We start from the raw sequence: 23,642 nt of genomic DNA, 5'->3' as shown, positions 1-23,642 counted from the left end.
CACATTAAACGAAGATGATGCAGAATTTTCTTTGAAAAGCTTTATTTATAATAACATTTAAAAAGTCATCCAGGGGGCAAGCAAATAAACAATAATGAGATCAAGAGATAATTTACTGCTCTTGGCTTGGAGGTGGAGGAATGAATACAAATGAATAAGACAGAATTTGCCTTAGTTTAAATGAATAACATCGAGGTATTGGACAGAATAGAGTGTAGTGCGTGTTTGTAGTTCATACTGCCCACAGACCACTGACCATCAGACCACACCAGCCAACATTTCCTGTGAGCTGCAGCACATCGCAAGAACACTCCACCATGGGTTTTTTTCACAGACTTTCCCAAGTTTGCAAGTGTGAGACTCATTCTCATGGGGGAAACGCTACCAAAAATGATTATGCTCCGAAGTCTGTGTTAGAGACATTGTGGATTAAGTGCAAATAGTTTGAACTGTGTTGGAGGACATTTTCAATTATACTGCAATGATAGCTAATGGACATCTGCCAGGATGTGAAGGAGAGTCTAAATGAGACCACATAAATAAATATAAAATTAACCAATTGTTAGCTCAAAAATTCATTTTTTAATATATATTTATCATTTTATCATTTAATTGAACACTGGTACAGAGATTTGAAGGAACAGTTCACCCCATAAAAATAAAAAATACACATTTTTTATGGCCTGTATCTCTAACACTCCACCAACTCACACCAAACACAATCTAGATTGATAAATAGCACTACAACTAAGAGAAACATAAGCATTTTGATTGTGTGGTGAACTGTTCCTTTAAGGTCTGTTTGAAGTGTAAACCAATATGAGACTGATTGCAGTACAGCATACATCACCATTTGAGTCAATGAAATGCAGTAATAAGTAAAAGCAGAGACACACACTAATATGCATGATTTGACAAAGTGAGAAAACCATGTGAGAGCTGAAACAAAACACACAAAATTATTTCACTGTGCAAAATTATTATATTTTTCTGTCTAGATGTTGAGCAGTGGAGTGGACTTCAAGTCAGTGGCTGTGGGCTTGTAGTCATGCGTTTACCGAAAAGGCTTATGAGGCTGGTCATTCAAACATTCTATAAGAATCTCAATCCCTTTTTATTTGTGAGTGAGCTTTAATCATGCCTGGTAGCAGCGGATAACTGACCTTTTATGATACACGTCATTGTTCAGTGAAATCAACAATACTAGCTTTAAAGACAGGTTGTGATAACTGGCACGTTAAAAGTCTTCAACTCCAATTTAAATCCTGGATGGCTTTAAAAGCATTAGCATATCATTAAGTGATTGATTAACCCATCAGAAGAGACGGTAAAAACAGTGTTTTTTGCCTTCAAACAAAGTGTAAGTTCCTCGATCAGAGTTTGGTGGTTAGCCTGTTTATAAGGTAGCCAATGCTGCCCCAGTATCCACTCATCTGTCCACTGTCTCGCCCTTTTAGTGAGCCACTTTTGTGCGTATTAAGTGTCATGAATACCCCTTTTATTCTAAGCTTTATCTTCAATATCACACTAGCAGGGTTGCTGTCACACAAACTGTATCTATGAGAGTGGACTCATTCTGATGGTTTCAAGTGATATGTTGGCCATGAAGAGATGGCAGTTCAACGTCCGCCACACAAAAGGCTTGAGGGTTGTACTTCAGAGTCCATGGTGCAGACAAACGTAAACACGGTGGCTATCTAGCTAACTATTTCTATAAAACACATAACATAGAAATATCTATGGCACGTTTATCAAAGGATTTGTTAGTAAATTAACTATACATAACTTTGCAGTTTCAACATTCCATGGAATGTAGCACTATAACAATAAAAATCAATGGCAAAAAAAGCACAATCTATCATACAGGCAGGAAAAATTATTATACCACACTTTTTCTTCAAATTCTTTTTCTTCAATGCCTGGTACAACTAAAGGTACATTTGTTTGGACAAATATAATAATAACAACAAAAACAGCTCATGAGAGTTTAATTGAAGAGCTGTTATCCAGTCATTTTCCATGGTTTTCTTGATAATGATTTTAGTTGTTATCAAGAAAACATGAAAATGAACAATAAATTGAAGAAAACAAGGGTGGTCTAACAATTTTTTCCCTTGACTGTATATGTGGTGTTGAAACTGTAAGACTTGCGTGTCTCCAGGTGAGTTGGCGCAGGCACTCGAAGGCACCGTGACTGTTGCTAGAGTGGCCAGATAGACAGGGAGACACAGCAGGGGCCAGACGTAGGTGATGCAGCCTACACAGAGGCACCACAGGGGGGCTTAGCCCTAGTCAGACCCTAGCTGATTTATTTCACAGCTGCCTCTGCACAATAAATGTTGAAGGGATAGTTTTTTTTAAAAAGTGGGGTTGTATTACTTAATTTATAATATTTTCACTGCTTTACCTGTTAGACAGTGCTTTACAAATGGGAACTGAAGCTGTTGTTTCCATTTATGCTATTTTTAAAAACACCAGACTCCATTGACAAAAACAGTAATTTTACCTCACAGTAATTTCACTGAACTGGCCTATCGCTGCCTCACTTGGTGAGTTCCTTCATGTTACTGTATGAGTAAATGGTTTAGTTTAGATTCACCAAAATAACACAATAACATATTCAGGATAAGTGATTGAGGCAGCGGTGCAACAATAACTTTTGTGTTATGCAGATAAGTAAAATTACTGTTTTGTCAATGGGGTATGGAGGCTTTGAAAAGAGCATAAATGGATATAACAGCTTCAGTTCCCCTTTGAAAAGGACTGTCTAACAGCAAGGTAAAGGAGTCAAGATATTATAAATATAACATATACTTTAACTGATAATGATTTTTGCATGTGTTGCTGCTTCCCCTGTCTGCAGCAGTACATTGATAAATGTGTGGTGTGCCACCTGTCATTTACTGGAGATAATACATTAACTATATTTAAGTACCTCATACAACCCCATTAAAAAAAATCCTTACTATCCCTTTAAACACCATGTCCTGGACTGATGCTCTATTTATAACCACTGCACCTTGAGGGAGCGGATATGACAGTGGCTGTTATCAGTGCTGACACCACGGCATATGAAATTTAAAACACAATAATCAGCTAATGAAGATGGCGACTGAGAGAAATGACTTCCTATTTACAGCTGACACGCCGTGCTGCAGCCATCACCGTACATAATCACACAGGTTCATACTGCAAAACAAAGCCGTTACGCCTCTCATTGTCATCACTTCACAGAGGGCTCTTCCCACCAGCTGATGACAAACAGCATCCAGACAGCAGCCTCAGCAGCAGTTTTCATTCATTAAAAAAGATCCTGCAGTTGCTGCCATTCCATGTTAAACTATAAATTATTATTGCAATATTTAATACTAAATAGGGATCTTTTCAGAGTATCGAATAGTATAAAACGAGCCATAGTCAATGGCTACCAAGGCCAATAGATGCAACTACAATAAGCATTAAAAGTAGTGTCAAATAACTGCAATCCTTTGATGTGCATAGTCCTGAAATAGTGTCTACAAATTGTGTGCTATTAATTTTATTCCCACTCCAAACTAAGCTATATTAATGCAAAAAGTCTGATGTGAATAGGCAACACATGACAGTGCAGCATGCTGTACTGTATTAACTTGGCTGATGCTGCATGTTCTTCATAACAACTGGAGAAAAACAGTGACACCTAGTGCTCATTTTAAGGATTTTTTTGGGCTGATTTAGTTGATCAACAAATAATAATTTACTAATTTTGATGTAAAATTAGAAGCATCTTTGGTCAACCCTGTGTTTCTAACTGTTGCAGCAGGCGCAACGTGTATTTAGAACCTACAGTGAACCCTTGAATTCCTGGGGAAGAGAAAGAAAGATAACACATGCAAACTCAAACAGCAAAAAGCCAACTCTGTACAACTGCACTTTCTTTCTGCTGTCGACCACGTGATTTGGCCTCGAGCTGTGACTTTAAGATTCCAAACCCCAGACTCTGGTGTTGTGGATGCATTCATTGGTGTGCATTGAGCTAGTTGTGGCCACAGTACCATTGATCTGTGGGGTCTAGCTCTGAGAGAAGTACTCCAGGACGAGGCGGAGGTGTCCCAAGCGGTCTTTGAGTGAGGTCAGGGACAGGACAGTGGTTTGATAGGCAGGGTCCAGCTGGAGGACTGACAGCAGCCACCAGCACCAGGCTGGACCGTTGGACGAGGCCTAGAGGACCATAGCAAAGGATTAGAATACAAACATGTTTATCATGAAAATGCATTAATACCACAACATCAGTGGTGGAAGAAGTATTCAGATCTCTTACTTAAGTAAAAGTACTAATACCACACTGTGAAATTACTCCACTACAAGTAAAAGTCCTGAATTGTATAACTTACTTAGGTAAAAATACAAAAGTATCATTATCAAAATGTACTTAAAGTATCAAAAGTAAAAGTACTCGTTATGCAGAATGGACGCACTCTGATTGTTTTATATATTCTAAATATAGTATTACATTATTATTGTTGGTGCATTTATGTAAGCAGCATTTTTATTTCTCAATGTAGTGCTCATTCTAACAACTTAATATACTGCGATGAGGTTTAATTTAATAAAATTATCTAATCACTTTAAATGTATTTTAAATGTCATGTTTTGATGTTAAATCTCGACCTGAAAGGTAACTAAAGCTGTCAGCTTAATGTAGTGGAGTAAAAAGTACAATATTTGTCTCAAAATGTAGTGGAGTAGAAGTTACATAAAATGGAAATACTCAAGTAAAGTACAAGTACCTCAAAACTCTACTTAAGTACAGTACTTGAGTAAATGTTACCTTCCACCATTGCAGAACACATAAGCCCATCTACTGTAGGAAACATACACAAAATCTGAACTATCCATTAAAGATAAGGTGAAGACCCTGAACATGTTATTATAAGTAATACTATATAACATGGGTCATACTGTTTAAAATGGATGTAATCTACTTTTTTGGTATGTCTGTGCCTTTGTTTACATGCTATACGGAGTGCTTTTCTGATTAGATTTTTGTTGTGATAAACATTTATGTAAAGACAGCCCTGATATGCAGGACAAGTTTTACAAATCAAACTCTTTTTATGCATACTGTGTAGTTTAGATTTGTTTTTCTTGCATTCCAACCAGCCAATGTTTTCCACTTATTCAACTGAAACTACTTTCCTACAAACATAACGTCTATTTTTATTGCTGTTAAAGTTAATGTTAGCACTGTGCAGTAATGGAGCTCTGAGTGCAGTTTGACTGGAAAACACTGCACTGCATTAGCATAAAACAATAACTGAAGTTTAAGGAAAAAGTAAAAACCAGATGTCACTTTCTCTGTGAAGAATTACTGATTCAAATGCATTCTATTCTGAAAATAAAATATGAATGGAGCGTGGCTCAGCAAGAATTCATAGACGAAAAACAAGACAATGATGGATTTTAGTTTGTGTGATTGTTTAGAATGCATGACTTGGAGTGAGTTTTAATAGCCACTACCTGTGTTTGACTGTAGAAACTGTGGCTGTATTAACTTTAAAGTTAGGAAATACTTGCAAAGACATAAGAAATGTATTGTTTAAGGGCACTTTCACAACCCAAGTCTGTTTGGTTAGTCTGAATCAGAGTGAAATTTATACTTTTGGTTCGCTTTGTATTTCTGGTTCCTTTCACAGTGCCGAATGTAAGTGGACCAAATTTTAAAAAAAGATTTGAAGAGGGGCCTTTACGAAGATAGAGGGCTGGACATCTACTCGCATTATAATTTCTTAATGGTTGAAAAGTTGGTGGTGAAAAATGTAAACAAAGCAACGTGGAACCGAGCGCAAACATAGTACCTTTAATTATACCAGTGTTTATCTGCTCTGGTGTTCTGACTAAACCAACTTGGAGAGAAATGCTCAATCGAGCCCGTGCTGCAGATGTAGAATCAGCGAGGGCGAGTCTTAATGCTCCAACCACCATCTGCTTCTAAGTTATTTTGAGTGATATGTTGATTCTGCAATGACAAGTTAGCTTTAGCCTAGACAAGTGTTAGCCTACAGGTTAAAACTGAATTACACTAATTTCATCTTTATAATATTGTCTGTCTATATCTCATTGCCCACAATCCACTGTGTTTTGGTTCATTTCCTTTAATTGGGTTGGATTCTGATCGTGTTACGTTCACAGTGGAATCGAACCGCACTCGGGTCCGTTTAGACCCTCTTTTCAAGTGGTCTCGGATCGGTTGTTTTGGTGCCCACCAGATTACGACTTGAGTGTTCACAAGCAATCAAACGAACTGTAACAAGTTTTTAACCGCACCAGAGTTCAATTAAAACGGACTAAACTTTGGGTTGTGAAAGCGCCCCAAGAGCTACAGTAAGAACCACATTCTAACCTGAATGTTTTCCCCCTTCTCTGGCATGGAGCCGTACTGTCTGTCGATCTGCTCACGGATACGGCTACCAAGGCGCTGGTACCAGTCCTGAGCCTGCTGGTACACACTGTCATGGAGATGCTCCAAAAGCTCCAGCTCACTACCCTCAACCTGGCAGAGACAAACACACAAGCAAAAGGTCAAGAGAGAGAAGAGGTCCAATGTTTTTATATTCCCAGTGAATCTTGTTCAAGTGTTGCTGTAGTTAGCGGTTTCTGCAAGCTGACCTTGAGGTCCTCCAGGTACTCTATATCCGCCGTGTGGTAGCCGTCTCTCTGACCTCTCTTCAGCACCTTGAATCTGCTGCCGCCCACTGCGTCCACAAAGGACCGGCCATCAGGCAGCAGCTCCAGACTGAGGATCTCCAACATGCAGCCGTAGTCTGCGAAACTGAGGCACAAGAGGTACAAGTTCATACACCTTTATTTATTTATGAATGTTGTTTTTTTCTGTATTAGTCAAAGCAAAAATTGGGCAGAATGTGTGTTTATATTCATTGTGGTGCAAAAACAGCCAAAAATGTATTCAAACATTTTATATTTTGTGTCTTTTTTCAAAGGATTATAGTAAGTAATATAGAGCAGGGTGATAATTCAAAATAATCATTTTTGGTCTTTTAGTGGAATTATATCTTGATGAAATCATGCATAGAGATACTGTAACACACAATTACATTGTCTAAAGTGAAAATATCAAGCACAAACTCACTCGAATTTCTCAGAAAATCTGATGTGTATAGCTGGAAATATAGATTTTTTTCCTCTATAATAGTTCATTTTGCACTGAAGTTCTCAATTCAATAAGAAAAGTAAGATTTATTTGTCAATTATTTAATACACAAAACCGTACACAAAAAAGTCATTAATAAACATTGTATGGCAGACCATGCTATGATTTTTAATGCCATGTTTTATACCATTGTAGCAGAAAGGGGGTAAAAAATAGAAACAGAAGGGCCCTTTACCGCCATGACAGGAAAGGCATAAATGAAACACACGTGTGAGCTGTGAGGGGTAATTATCTAATAATAGAAGCATGGAGGAGAACTGAAGAGGAGTGAGAGTGACCAGCATCATTCAAAATTTAGTTAAGTTTCTGGACGTATAGAAAACAGAGCATTAATTATTTCTGGAGGACAAGGCCTGTTGGAGTGGTGTGGATCCCTGGAGCAGCTGGAAGGATTTTGGACTGTTTGGATACTACTGAGGACCTCCATGCCCTTGTTCCACTGTTAAGATAAGTCTCCTTTCAAGACACTCTCGTAGGCTTCTTTCTTTTCTTCTTTTATATTGCCACTTTATCCCTTATTTAATCACCCCTCATCTTAGTCCTTAGATTTTACTATTTATTACAAATTATGAAGGTTTAATTTGATTAATACAAGAAGTCTAAATTGATGAACATGAATTCATGGTTTGTGTTATGTTTATCTTGTGAATTTTTGTAGGGACATTAGAAAGCTATCTGATATAGATAAAAAATGTAAAACAGATATAAGTTTACATTTTCAAAGTGACAGGTTACAATTGTAATTATTATTCTATCTGGTTCTCAACTATGCCACAGCATACTTTATGACATATTTAAGGCATACTATGCTGTCATTTCATGAAATTTGGATGGTATAGTATACTATGATGTTTTTTTAAGATGTTTTCAATTAATTGTGATGGCACAGTTTACTATGATGATTTCATAAAATTTGATTAGATGTAAAATGCAAAACCCCGACTGACCAAAGATACTCTGCTTGGAAATCACCGAGGTCATCAAACAGGGCTACTATCCTCCATTCAAGAACTTTAAAAAGTATTAAGAACGGCTTTGTTTGTTTTTCCATCAATAACATGAAAAACCTGGTCATATAATAGTGTAAAGGGGAACTAATCTCTGAATTTTAATGAAACCTTTTTTAAGTGGGGTTCCGCTGCAATCTTGGAATTGATGCAGGCAAAAAAGTCAAAATAAAGCAAAAAGTCTTAATTCAACATTATTTTGCATATTTTAATATAAGTATAAAGAACAGCATAGCTGTAACCCATGACAACATACAGTGGAACTAGTTTCAATATCTAGTGGAGGGAAGTGTCCAGCAGATCTCATACCAGCTTGGTGACCATGCTGCTATTTCCCACCCACTCAGGGTCACTGATGACCGATTTAACCTTTGTCCACTGTGCTGCTCCCTTGTGCTCGCATTGCTGACAAACCCCACCAGGCTCCACCTAGCCTGCTGTGAGCTTCACAGTTATGTAAATGTCAAACACAGTCTCCTTTTTTCTCATTTTTTACGTTTGGCAAGAGCGTGAGTTTTGTTTTTGTTTGTTTTTTTTTATTTGGAATCTCCAGCTTAGCTCCTATAATAGGTCTATAATAAACTGTGTAGCCAAAATAAAGATACTCAGACATATAAGGACAAAAATGTCCCCATTAAAAAGCACACTTTTTGATCCCGTGCCCATTACACTGTACAAACATTCATTCTAATATAACAGGCTTTATATCCAGAGCTCTGGCTTCAAAACAAAAGTTTTAATATTTTCCACCAGATTGAGACATTTACCCTATGGGGTATGAGGTATTGCTGCTGTGTTATGGGGCACTGAGGTTTTTGATGCAATGCAGCAAAATCATCAAAACCCCCCTTGTATTCACTATACGTTAAATTTTTTTTGGTTATTATTAAAACAACAGTAGCATTTTACTGTGGTGGAAAGTAACTAAGTACATTTACTTAAGTATTGTGCTTAAGTATAATTTTGAGGTACTTGTACTTTGCTTGAGTATTTCAATTTTATGTAACTTTCTACTTCTACTCCACTACATTTAGAGGCAAATATTGTACTTTTTACTCCACTACATTTAGCTGACAGCTTTAGTCACTTTACAGGTCGAGATTTAACATGAATTGTATGATCAATTTAAAGTTATTATACTTTTTTTAATGAAATCTTAAAAAACAGTTTATTAAATATTTAAATGATGCCTGAATTTACAAAATTAAAACACTAGTGACATAAAAGCATTAATACAAATAATCTAATAATATATTCAGAATATATTTAACAATCTGAGTGGTTCAATTCTACATAACGAGTACTTTTACTTTTGATACTTTAAGTACATTTTGATGCTGATACTTTTGTACTTTTACTTCAGTAAGTTTTAAATGCAGGACTTTTACTTGCAATGGAGTAATTTCACCACTGGCCTTATCTTAACAAACTGGCATTTAAAGGTTTAAAGTTCTGAAAATGAATATTTGGTAGTAACAATTAGGATGTTGGTTAAAAAAAATGAGTGAACATGCAAGTAGAAAATATTATAAGTATAATTTAGGCCCGTTTTTTAAAATGGGCATTTTTGACAACAGAGCAATTTTTTTGAAGTTAGGCACAAGAATTAAGTTTTAACGTTATTATCTAGGCAAATCTACAAGTGAAACAAAAGTAAACTGCATACCCCTTGCCGTGCTCATAGCTGCACATGCCAAACTTCTTGGTGCCGGTCTCCATGCAGCGACGCATCATCAGCCGATATCGAGGCTCAAAGATGTGCAGCGGGCAGGGCACTCCAGGGTAGGCCACCGTGCAGACAAATATAGGGATGTCTTTAGTTAGACTGCAGACACAGAAGAGGGGAGAGACGAGACAAAAAAGATGGAGACAGGGAGAGAAAAAACAATAGAGAGGATTGTGAGAACAAGGCGTGAATAAAGTTGCTAGAATGAATCACTAGTGTGGACTGTGTGAGGTGGGCGCCTACTTGGACAGTTCAGCCATCTCAGCATCATGGACCTGTTTCCTCTCTGACAACTGTGAGGGGAAAAGGCGGGTCATGATGTCCTGAAGCAGAGCCGTGGGGTTGTACTTCCTGTTTTTAAAGAACTAGAAAGAGAAAAGTGAGAGCAATCAGCCATGATGACAACTCACAGATTTTGTGTCTTTAATTTATTTCTTTTATTTTGTTGTGTTTTTCAGGTTGTCTGGCCTGTTAACATGTCGTGTTTGTGTTTATCAGGATGCATTAGCTTGATTTTGTATCTTGGTCTGTTTCAGTGCGATTATGTTGTTGTTTTTTGTCTTCCTTGTTTTTTTTGTTGTTGTTTTTTTTTGGTGATTTATGTGGTATCAGCTGTGTCTGTGAGCACATAAATGCGTACTCACAGTTGTTATGACAGTATTATTTATAACAGATGTGATCATTTATCATAGCAAAACATGAATGAGGAACCATGACATTACCTTGTCCTGTTATTTTATTTATTTATTTATTTATTCATTTATTTATATAGCACCTTTCAAAACCAGGGTTACAAGGTTTTTCACAAAATATAATATAATTGAGGCAATACAACAGTTAAAACAAAAATAAGAGAACATCATCAAAACAGTGAACTAGCATCAGATAAAATAATAGAAACAAAAATTAAAATATGTATAAAACATTAGAATTATTGCACAAATGCCAGTCTGTACATGTGTTTTTTTAATTTAAAAAAAAAAAAAGATACTGAGGGGGAGCTTGTTCCAAAGCGTTGGAGCTAAAACAGTAGAGGTGTGATCTCCCTTTGTCTTGAGCCTAGACCGTTTATCAGCATGTGGTTTTCAGATCTGAGGGATCTCGGTGCGGAGTGGGGGGTTAAGAGTTCCGAAATATAGAGTGGAGCAAGACCATGGAGGGATTTATCGGTGATTAAGAGGATTTTAAACTGATGTTGACTCTGTAATGGGAAATTGTTAGCGGATGAGGGAAGATAATAATTTTTCCACACTGTCACAAAGCTGCTGCTATGTCTCTCCCTTCCTGAGCTAAGTTTGGTGTTATTGTGATAATGCAGCAACAATAAACTCATAAAGTATTATAAATTAATTTGCTTTGAAAGTGGAGACATTCAGGTGCTAAAAACAGGATCTTGCAACCTTTTTCACATTGAGTTAATAATAGATGACAGTGTGACAGTGTCTGTAGGTGGTTACCTCTTGCAGTGGCTGTTTGCAGAGTGGACAGCGGAGGTTGTGGTCCAGACTCCTCTCTATGCAGTTTTTGCAGAAGGTGTGACCACAGGGAGTGGTGACTGGCTCAAAAAACAATCTTCAGAGGACAGAGAAAGACACAAGTTCTAACAGCAGAGCTTGTTATATTTCCTCACAATGGTGGAATGTACAGAAATACATTTACTCAAGTGATGTACTTAAGTTAAAATGTAAGGTATTTGCACTTTACTTAATTCTTCCAGTATATCTCAGAGGCGAAAAAGTGTTCTTTTTACTGCACTGCAATTGCATGACAGCTTTGGTTAATTTTTACATGTTCCTGTCAGTAAAAGCAAGATATCGCCAGATAACTTGATTTCACACTTCAGTTTCTCATAGTCACGACAAACTGAAGTGTGAAGTGTTCTTTTATCTGTTGAGATTTCTGATTTGGTGGCCAAACAACAGCCATGCTACAAACATATGCTGATCCTATATAATATGATGCACTGTTGTAGATTAATCTACCCAAAAATACAAAGGAGTTCAAGTGAGCACACTGCACCTATGAGGCATTAAAATGCAACATGGATCATCACTTTAAGCATGTTTTAATGATGAAACTTACACACTGTTTGCACACTGATTGTACAGTAGCTGCCAATTTGCTGAGTATTTTGGTGCATATCACACATATCACAGTGCTAAACATTAACCACCAGATAGAGGAACAAAGAATCAGCCTGATATACGACACTACAGCAGACAAGGTACAGACAGCAATGCATTATTGATCAGAGTGAATATTCCAGGACACTGACCTGATGCAGAGAGGGCACTCAAAGTCTGATACAGTGAGAACACTCAGAGTTTTCTCCCTGTTGTGACCACTTTCACCTAAAAGAGAGAGAAGACGGTCACTTTTAAGCTTTGTGATGAAAAAAAGCTGACATTTATTTTCAGAGCATCTGCTGGCTGTTTATAGTGAAGCTGTTTGTGTCGACAGTGGCAAAGATGATTCATGTTGGACAATGATGATGAGGATTCAAGTCAATTTATAGTAAATGTGTTTGTGTGTATGTACCCCTGCCATGCCCGTCTTCCTTCCTCATCATCATCTCCTCGTCCTCTTCAGCAGCAGGGAGGAAGGAAACCGCCTGGCAGAGGCTGAGGCAGCATTCTGTACCCGTGTCATGCTTCACCTTGGAGCCCTGAAGACAAACAGTTTCATCAGTTAGGATTTTCACTTTGCTTACATTACATAACCAAGAGCTGTTAACGTTCTCCTCACCCCAGTGTGCAGAGCTTACCTGGTTAGCAATTCTTCTTTTTTTTTTTAAAAAAAACCCTCTTTTTATGAATAATTTTCAACAAGTGACAAACATTGTGACAGCTAATGGTACAGCTCTTCAAGTAGTATGACAACACATCCATTACCCCTCCCTCCTCCCACGCACCCATCCCACTCAGGTCAGAACCAAACAGTGATATATGACACACGTATACACACAGTCAGACAGCACACACGCATACCCACCCACATATACAACAACAGACAGACAATCCTTGAAACAGAGAAGAAAAAAACACACACAAAAAACAAGAACAAACAAAAAAACATGTATGTATGTATATATATATATATATATATATATATATATATATATATATATGTGTGTGTGTGTGTGTGTGTGTGTGTAAGCTGTCTGTTCATCCATCACAGCGTGGACATATACATAACCAGGACTTAAAAAGACAGCAAGAATAAATAAATAGAGAAAGCTAAAAGTAAAGGGGGGATAGCAGCTTACACAAAGAAGTAAAGGGGTAAGTAAAGCAATTTAGTCCTCATCTAAATCCGGAGATAAGGCAAGACAGTTACCTGGTTTGCATTTCTTCTCCCTTTTGCTTCTCTGTCATCCCCACATGGATGTTTGAGGCCCTCGGGGTGAGTTGGCCCCTGGGAGCCACTGAGGCTGGTAATGGGGCAGGGCCCTTTCAGGTACTCGGACACCACTTGTAACGTGCAGGACACCTCGTCTGGCACTGCCACGCCTTCTGCCTCCAGAATCTACCATTTGAATCCACGTCATGACATAAAGGTATTAAGGCAAATGTGTGAAATTACAATTAAAGTTAAATGTGGATGTAAACAGTGGATACACTTCTTAACTTTATTTTACATTATAAATTATATTGTTTAATGAAGATGACTTTTTTTTTTTTAAAGTATCAATACTTCTAGTCATAAACTGCAGAAAAGTGGGGACCAGGGGGGCTGTGGCCCGGGTAACTTTTGGAGTGCAATATAATATTTTCTTTAGGAATAAAAGCCTGAACTGTATGCGTTTTTCCTCATAACTTGAACTTTAAACAAGCTAATGGGGCATTTCATCCACCACTCCAGTATCTTATACCTTTGTATGAGAGCAATCTGTTTTTTGAACACGGTGAGAATGTTGGAGCCTATTAATTCTTTGTATTTTGGGGATGCTGATGACTATTGTAGGTTAACTAATATTATTGATTATAATTATTTTTTGCTGCTCAGGTCCCTCCTCCTAGCCAGGCCATCCTCCTCCTGTGATTAGGGAGTGAGGACAGCTGGTTTCTTTGAGTCTGTTTTTTGCTGAAGGAGAGAAGGGAGTGAGGAGTGAAACAATTTATCAACCACTAAATTACATTTTTTATTTTTCTTATTGTTGGAAGTCAACCTGCAATTAAAAAGTGTCATTAAAGTGCATATCAATACATTGAAGTTAATTAATTTTATTTACCACAGCCCTTAACAAAAAAAATAAAGGAACTATTCTGTATACTAACTAGAGTTATTATTTAATAACTAGTTATTATAGTTTGGCATCTGAACATGTGAACCATAATGGGACCTCTAATGAAAAAATAAATTATTAAAAAATGAATAAACTCAGACTCATCATGTATGGAACTGAGCATTTTGATCAAATCATAAATCTATATGCAATGTATATATGTAATGTGCAGGTACGTTAGTTATACAATGAGGCAATGTGTTTATACTGCAGCTTTAACTCTAAAAGGCTTTCAGGGTAACTTCCTTGTTCCTTGTCAGTCTGCATCTCACTCTCAGTTTTGCAGAAAAACTTTCAGATCCCTTAATTAAATTAAAGTACTCATTATGCAGAATAGCCCACTTAGATTGTTATATATATTCTTAATATATGACTGGATTATAATTATTATTGATGCATTTATGTAAGGAAATGTTTTAATTTTGTAAAAATAGGCATACTTTTAACTACTTAATATACTGATATGAGGTTTAATAAAATGTCAAAATTGATCCGGTTTTTCATATCAAATCTTGACCTGATAAGTAACGAAAGCTGGCAGCTAAATGCAGTGGCGTGAAAAGTATAAAGTTACATAAAATGGAAATAGTCAAGTACAAGTACAAGCACCTCAAAATTGTACTGAAGTACAGTTATGGAGTAAATGTACTTAGTTACATTCCACAACTGCTAAAATTACATATGTATACTGCAAAAAAGGGGGTGTCTAAAAACAAGATAAAAATGATCTTGTTGCATGGACAGATTATTTCACTTGACAAGATTTCTTAAATTAAGATTGTTGATTGTTGAAGATTGTTGAATGAGAAATATGCATGTTGAACGCTTATATATGAATACATTTTCTAACACTTCTAAATCTAAAGTTTTTTTTTATCTTGGTAAGAAACAAATCATTTGCAGTGCACTATGCTCGGGCCAGTTCATCGCTGCTTGCACCTTTAATTTATCTTGTTTTAAGAGTTAATTTCTTATTTTAAGCATTCAACATGCTCATTTCTAGATTTAATAATCTTAATTTAAGAAATAAAGTATTTCCCTCAGATTTAGTGTTTTTAGTCGGTTTTTAGACATCCCTTTTTTGCAGTGTAACTGTATAATTCCATGTAACTTTACATTAAATGCCTCTCTGATGAGCTGACGGTAAGATCAACAAACCTTTTTGATCTGGCTCTTTGCAGGGACAAAGTCAGCTTGGAGTTTTAGGCAACGGTGGAACTGGATGAGGGCGTCTGTCTGCTGACCCATTTCCAGCAGTACATTCCCTTTACGAAAGAAGCCCTGCACAGACAGGAAAGTGACATCAGCACATCATCGCCTGTGTGAGTGAATGACACATCTTCAGCATCTCACTGCAGGGAACATAACAATTCTTCACTCGCAGCGAGCCACCCACTGGCATGAAGTGGTTAAACGACATCATGACATAAGTAGCAGTTTGCATAACATTGTAAATGACATAACACCAATACAGGCAGCAAAAAAATGCTCTAAAGAGGTCAGTGTGCACTATTAGATAAAATCTAAAAATAAAATAAATAGGCTGACTCTTTTTACTGGTTACGTGTGTATGTTATAACACGCATGTTGGGGTAAACTCAGCAAACTGAACATGAAGGGAAGCTTTAAATTTGGTATTGTGAATGGATAACTTTAACAAATTTCATGTTGGAAAAGGCACAATAAAAGTGTGACGTAAGTGTCTCAGCAACGCCGTCCATGTCTCTCACCTCAGTCCAGTTAGGACGAAGGCAGCAGAGGTAATCGAGGTCTGTCAGAGCATCAGAGAAACGCATCAGGCCCCAGTTAGCTTCAGCTCTGTACAACTTCAAACTCTGATCATCTGGGACTGAGGAGGCAAACAAAAGAGGGATTAAGAAAAGGAGGAGATATAATTTGAACAGCTCTTTGAAGAGCTGTGGCTTCACTGCTTACAATCTGTTTACACGCCTTTCTTCATACAAACATTCACCATGTAATGGAGCAGCTTGCAAAACAAGTGGTTCTGCTCAATGCTTTTTCTTAGTCACATCCATTGTACCAGTGTGAAAGTGCAATTCATACAAGCTCTCCAGAAACAATACCATATAAAATTAGCAAAAACCCCTATGTAACAGGTGTCAGATTGGTGCAAAATAATGGTTAAAGGTGAGTTTAGATATCGCATAAGATAAGATATTCCTTTATTGATCCCCCATGGTGGAAATTCAGGTGTTTCAGCCGCATAAGTAAAGAGTAAACTGATTAAGATAATAAAAATAGCATAATAAAATCAAATAGAATCAAGATTTTTTTAAATAAATAAATAGTATAAAATAAAAATACCAACAAAAGACGAGCAAGACCCTACATCCACTAGTGATATATATATATATATATATATACACACACAGGTGCATCTCAATATGATGGAAAAGTCCATTTCCAGTAGTTCAAGTCAAATAGCCCCAACCAAGTATTGAGTCATATAGATGGACATACTTTTCAGAGGCAACGTTTCCATATTAAACATACTTTTTAAAATTGATCTTTGTAATATTAAAAATGTTTGAGACACTAAAGTTGAGGTCTTCATTTAATGTAAGCCATAATCATTATAATTAGAAGAAGAAATTAAATAAATTAAGACAAGAAATGTTTTATTCTGTGTGTAATGGATCTATATACTGTTGTAGTATAGATGTAGTTAAAGGGACAATTCTCCCCCAAATTCAAGGTAAAACAGGATTTTTTGATTCGTAGTAATAAAGGAACATGTGTTGCAAATTTGTGTGTTTTTAAATGGAGCACTTCCCAGGCAATGTCTGTTGGGTAGGTATAATTAATTTTTGTCCTTGGCCTTTTCATTGGACTGCTGACAATTACAAAAATACAGAATATCACCAGTCTTAAAATATGGCAGAGGATTTTAATGGGGAACAAAATTCTTGGCATGTAATCAATGGCACCATCACTGGGGTTCATATATGATATATACATACACTATTTGATATATTATGTATAAATAAATAATTTCACAACAGTTTCTCATAAGTGGTTTTAAATTGTGTTTCCTTTGTGACCTTCCAGAATGTTTGACATATGTTAATTTTGGTTCTAGAACTCTAGAATCCTGAGTCAGATTCTCTCTGGAGCTCAGATCTCTTCACTCAGAACACACTCTGCTCATTTGTGCCAGAGAGATCAACCGTGTCAGACTGCTTTTCGCATCTATCGTTGAACTTAAACCTGTGAATTTTTACATTGTCGTTTTGCCTGTTTTGTTTGTTGTGTATTGTGATATACAGCAACAACTTCTCAATGGAGTTCATTGAAGGAAGTAGAGGAGTCTACAGACCCATCAGGGTAAGTGACACACTTTCTGTCTTTACTGGAGTTCAACATTTTCACATGTGTTTTTAGAAATGTGACTTAAACTAAAAATAACACGTCTTCTTTGCTTTAAAGGTGTTGTTTGATACACCCATTTATGATCGGGCTCTGCAGCTCTGCTGGAACATAAACAGCTACAAGTCTAAGGTAAGACTACTGTCCTCCCAAGCTCACAGTTGTAGAAACTAGCAGGTCAATGATGACAAACTCTGTCTTGCCATGTTCAAAGATGACTCATCTCCTTTATGTTTTTTAGATTGCATTGCTGAGAGAACTGCTCATGCTTCAGGAAGCTTACCAGATCCCATCTCAGGTGACTCCTGAAGACATGATCCACTTTCTCATGGAAGAAAGCAAGAATACTCTAAGAGAACGGTGAGTTACTGACACACATATAGACCTCACAGTCTGCTCATGTCTCATTAATAATACTCTCATAATGTTGAGAGTAACAGTAAAATAAAGCTTGTGTTTGTTTCTGTCTGAAGCCTTTGGGAGTTTGAACTGGAGGACTTTGATGAGGAGGACGCCAAACCTCTGCTGATGCTGGTAAGACAACAACCCTGAGAAGACTCTCAGGAGTTTGGAGTAAATGATGCTGATTTATCCTCAAAATATCTCCAAACTGCACTTCATATATAATTCCTTGTTTCAGGTGTGGGCAGTAAATATGAGCAACAAGATGAGGGACATTGAGTTTGAAGCCCAGATGCTCCTCAACTCCTCAGAGCCCTTACCTCCAAAATTTCAGTAAGTTACAATTGACTCATATTTATTAACAGTTAAGCTGCAGTTATTTTAATATCTCTGTGATTCTTCTGAATGATTTTAAATGTATTTTTTTACTGTAATCCACAGACATCCTAAACTCTTCAACGCGGCGCTGAAGTACGCCAAGATCCTGAGAACCAATCACGTGGCTCCCAGCTCCAAAGTCCTCAGTCCTCAAGAGGTGGTGTTGGAAGTTGTCCCCAGAGTCCTGCAGGGCTTCTGGGCACTTCCTCGCCGTCCCCTCTTAAACATGCCTTCCCAGAAACTCAGCACAATGTCTGTTGGGGTTACAAAGGCCGTCTTGGACCGAGTCACTGGCGCTCTCACCGGTGTGGAAGGTCAGACCACCTTCTCCCGCTCCATCAGGGACGACGTGGTCCTGTCCATCCTGACAACCATCAGACAGACGCACCCACTCCACATCCTGGTGAACAGGATCAAGAGCTTCTCACCAGAGCTGCTCAGTGAAATTGTTGATGTTGCAGCGGAACAGATTTGTGAGATGTTTCATCCCAAGAGCCCCAAAGTGCCGGCTCCTCTGAGTCCTGCTGCTGAACCTCATGCTACCGTTCCAGTCCAGGAAGACTCCAACCTGACTGTGACACCCAGTCCAGAGACAAACCCTGCTGTGGTGTCCACTCCACCAGCTTCACCAGCACCTCCTGTGGAACCTCCATCTGTTACTGATGTGGAGACCAGGAAAGATGAATATGACAAACCAAGCCTGGAGAACAACCCAGAACCCACCAGAGAACCAGACTCTGCTGCTGTTCCAGCCTCTCCAGCACCCCCTGTGGAACCTCCATCCATGACTGTTGTTGAGACCAGGGAGGATGAAAGAGACAATTCTGGCCTTGGAAATGACCCAGAACCCTCCAGAGACCCAGACTCTGCTGTGGTTCCACCTGCTTTGACCCCTCCTGTGGAACCTCCATCCTTTACTCATGTTGAGACCAGGAAAGCCGAATGTGACAAACCTTGTACTGAAAATGACCCAGAACCCTCCAGAGACCCAGACTCTGCTGTGGTTCCACCTATTATGACCCCCCCTGCTGAACCTTCATCTGTTTCTGATGTTGGGACCAATGAAGATAAAAATGATGAACCCAACCTGGAGAATGACCCAGAACCCACAGAAGAACCAGAAACTGCTGCTGCTCCTGTTCTTGTGTCCCCTCCTGCTGAACCTCCATGTATTTCTGATCTTCAGACCAGAGATGACGAAAATGATCAGCCAAGCCTTGGTGAAAACCTAAAACCCACCAGAGAACCAGACTCTCCTGCTGTGGTTCCAGCTCTGCTGACTCCTCCTGCTGAACCTCAATGTATTCCTAATGTTCAAACCAGTGAGGAAGAAAATGATGAACCCAGCCTTGGGACCAGACCAGACTCTGCTGTGACTCCAGCTCCTCCGGCTCCACTGACCCCTCCTGTTGAACCTGTGATCATTACTGCAGTGCAGGACGCTCTGAGCAGCAGCCCAGCTGTAACAGAGCAGCCCACCTCCAGACCAGAGACAAACTCTGCTGAGATGTCCCCTCCACCAGCTCCTCAGACGTCCCCTACAGAACCTCCTCACATTACTGATGTTCAGGACTGGGAGGATACAAGCATAGAAGAGGGCTCAGAACCCACCAGAGAACCAGTCTCTGTTCCTCCAGCTTCATGGTCTCGCAGGGTGCAGGGCTTCTTCAGCTGGCTCGCTCTACCATTCTGCTGCTTTGGACGCCGTCTGAGTTATTGTGTTTTACTATTAGGTGAATATATGAGTTAAATAAATAAATGCAAATTTCAAATTAAATCAGTTATGGTCATGTGTCAAATTGTTTACATGTTCTACCGTTGGTTTAGTTCATTATTTAAAGCTCAAATGTAAATGAAACATTTCACATTATATTGCCAGGGGTTTCTTTTTCTTTATCTTATTTAACACCATCTTCTTGATCCATATCCACAAATACTGGTACAGGATATAATTTTAACTGCAAAACTATTACTCAGTTGATAACCATATTAATACCCATGATCAGTTTGCAATAATAATTACACAGAAACTGGACAAAAGGGATAAAGTCAATAAAAGCAAAACCAAAAAGCAAAACTGCTATATAATGTGGATGCAGTATACAAAGATGACTTCCATAAATATACAAAAGTATCAGGTAATTGCACTTATAGAATCATTAATAAAAGTACTCTTAATGCAGAATGATTTATAATAAATATCATACAATCATTTCTCATTTCTAAGGTGGACAATATAATTGTGATTGTAATTTCCGAGTAATATTATACTAACTTTATACTTTAAACTATAGACTGTGGTACAAATCCAGGGGAAATATGAATAGGACAGAAAATCTTAATTTATGTCAAAATTAATTATGTTCATTGTTCATTCATCACTGAAAACTTCAGTCTGTATACAGTATGTTAAACTCAGTACCTGAGTTGGACCAAAACTGTGCCAGTCTCCTCAGCAGTTACGTGACATAATCATCCCATGTGTGGTGGATATTTTTATATTTATAGGTATACTATATATGGGTGATTTCAATAGTCTATTAGTTGAGATTTGTACATATGTATGTCACTTTGGATAGAAGCGTCTGCTAAATGACATTGTAGACTGTAGATTTGATCTGAGGAGCCAGATTTGACTGCAAATCTCATAGTCCAATTCTCACAATGGCAAAAAAGTGAAGTTATGAAACAAAGGACCCTACCATTTAGGCTATGTGGGGATACTGAATGTCTGGATTACAGAGATTGCTTTTTTACTGAAATTAATCTTAATATATATAGCCCATGTTGGCATAATTATCTACCTATAAATAAATCTGGTAATCTGAATTAGAAGAAGTGTACCCATGTGGAAATCAGAAGTGCCATTTCAGGCGACGGTTGAATTGTTTACTTTCATATATTTGCATGTCAAGCTGCCCTGCAGTGACCTGACTACAAGGCTCTCTGAGTTACACGAGCAATTAGTTGGAATTAATTAACTGGAAGTGTACAAGCTGAACCCTGTCTCTGTTTTCCAATTAAAAATCACCCACTTATGTAGTTCTTTTCAGGAAACTTCTTGGAAATGATCAGAAAAATGCTTTGGAAATGAAAGTGGTTTATGAATGAAGCATCAGGTTAGACTTGTATCCAGAGAAGTTTAAACCAAAGAATGAATTGCATGTGCTTATACTGCTACGTTAATGTTGTATACATACAATCGCTTACAATTTCTGTTGATGTTTAACTCTGCTGTTATGTGTCAAGTAAAAAAATACTTCAAAAACACCTGCAACACCAACATGTGCACATGTGCATTCAAGGTTCAAAGAGTCACTATTACCTAAAAAGTCAAGCCATGTTTATGGGCAGTGTACAGGCCTCAATTGCTTAACGATGCCTGTAATTTAAAAGTCAAGGCAAATCCTCAAACCTCCAATGACAGAAGAGAAAGTGATGTAAACAAATCTGCCCAGAGATCATTACGCAAGCTGAGGGCTGGAGGAAGGGAAGCAGCATTATTTAATGGGTAAGCGGAGATTGCAGTTAATTCAACAGTTCGCTGAATCACTGTAGCACAAACACTCCTACGATCCCCAGGACACCTACTGACTAGATAAACTCATCTAGGGCAGAAGTTGTCCCTCTTACCTCCTCGCTGCTGCATGAAGAAAACGAGGTCAAGAGGGAGAGGATCAGTAACTGTACAGATATGGTAGTAGAGAATATCTGTTTGCATTGAATCCTATGAAAATATTACATCACATTCTATTAATCCTGTCCCTCCTTTCCCAACCATGATCTGACTGCAGAGATGTAGAGAAAGCATGCTATAAACTCAGGAATCGGGCCTGTGTCCAATATATATATATATATATATATATATATATATATATATATATATATAGTTTTCTGACATCTGTTTAAGCTGCTTTTACTGACTCTTATACTGTGTGTGACTGACAACATCAGACTAATGCATGTTAACTTTCTGCACTGCATCTTTCTCATGCTGCATAACATCTGTTTAAGTGTTTTGCATAAGTGAATCCAGATCTGTGCTTTAGACACCAAGTTTCCCTTCTTTTCTGTCATCGAACCTCTTGTAACTCACTGCTGCGCGCATTATGACTGTGTTGAGGAGAGCAGATCGGGATGCACCATCAGTCACCAGCATTGGGCACCAGCCAAAACTGTGAGCAGTGCGTAAAAGTACGACTCCAAACAGTCTGCCTCCTTACTTGCTGAAAGTGTGATCTCAGGTAACTGCTCCTGCAGGCAGCCCTGCAGACATTCCTCCAGCACTGAACCCGAACATTTAACAAACAAACACATGGATCGTGGCTGCTATTGTAATGTTGTTATGCATGCATGCGACCCTTACCTAAGCTTAGCCCCTCGTTGGCGATGCGTAAAGCTTCCGTGAACTCGCTGGCTTTGAGTCTCTCCTGTATATGGCACTTCGTCTTTGTCTCGTCGGGGCAGCACTTCTCCGCGACACTGATGAGCAAAACGTTGTTCTTCATGCCTTTCACCTCTCTTTGTTTTAACCTCTCTTTGCAGCACGGGCATTTGGACGGGAGGTAACCCCCCACGCATCTCCGGCAGAACGTGTGACCGCACGACATGGTCACCGGCTCGCACATCAGGAAGAGACAGTGCGGACACTCCAGCAGATCCATGGTGGATGGGTTATGACACCGGAAAAAACGTCCCACGGGAAGAATTGTTGCCTTTTCTCGTCAAAGCAATGCGGACGGAGCGACTTGTCTGTGTAATAGTATTGCGTGGACCATTTAAATAACGCTGACAACTAGCGATCCAGTCAATGTGTCCCTTCTTTGATCACATCTGCTCCAACCCGACCGCTTTCTGTCCAGCTAAGCTACTGCTAATTTTAAACATTTGTTCACCTTACAATTTTCCGTTAAGGATAAAAATGAACCCATTGACACTATCCATTTGCAGCCCTAACTTAGTCTTTGGTTTGGGACACATAACGTCTTCCCTGGGTTGAATAAAGCAAAACTCAGCCTCCACTTCAACGCGCTGCTTTCCTCGCTGCTCCAAACTCCATACACGCCGCACGAACCACGGCAAAAATAATTTCCCATTAATATTTGTTTTCTTTATAGTAGTCCAAGTCCGCTTTTAACCCCTGTTGCGACGTGTCTACAGCCACAAAGCTGGGTTACTGTGTGACACCATTACATTACATAAATAAAGACCACGTGATGCAGCAGCGAGCTCTGCGATTGGCTAAAA

At 38.4% G+C, this 23,642-nt stretch overlaps 1 protein-coding gene across 1 annotated transcript; it reads right to left on the bottom strand.

The window, feature by feature from the left end:
- Positions 1-786: 786 nt before the first annotated feature.
- Positions 787-23,581, bottom strand: lonrf1 (LON peptidase N-terminal domain and ring finger 1). The gene is made up of 12 exons (XM_059346268.1): positions 22,762-23,581; positions 15,959-16,077; positions 15,387-15,509; positions 13,280-13,468; positions 12,482-12,608; positions 12,219-12,294; positions 11,401-11,515; positions 10,187-10,308; positions 9,884-10,042; positions 6,649-6,811; positions 6,383-6,532; positions 787-4,200 (listed from the first exon to the last, which is right to left on the bottom strand). Exons 1-12 carry the CDS (start codon positions 23,057-23,059, stop codon positions 4,051-4,053), a joined length of 1,791 nt encoding a protein of 596 aa, XP_059202251.1. The 5' UTR covers positions 23,060-23,581; the 3' UTR covers positions 787-4,050.
- Between the last annotated feature and the right edge of the window lie 61 nt (positions 23,582-23,642).

The sequence above is a fragment of the Centropristis striata genome, chromosome 12, assembly GCF_030273125.1.
Source record: "Centropristis striata isolate RG_2023a ecotype Rhode Island chromosome 12, C.striata_1.0, whole genome shotgun sequence".
Taxonomy (NCBI): Eukaryota; Metazoa; Chordata; class Actinopteri; order Perciformes; family Serranidae; genus Centropristis; species Centropristis striata.
This window is presented reverse-complemented; position numbering and strand designations above follow the sequence as displayed.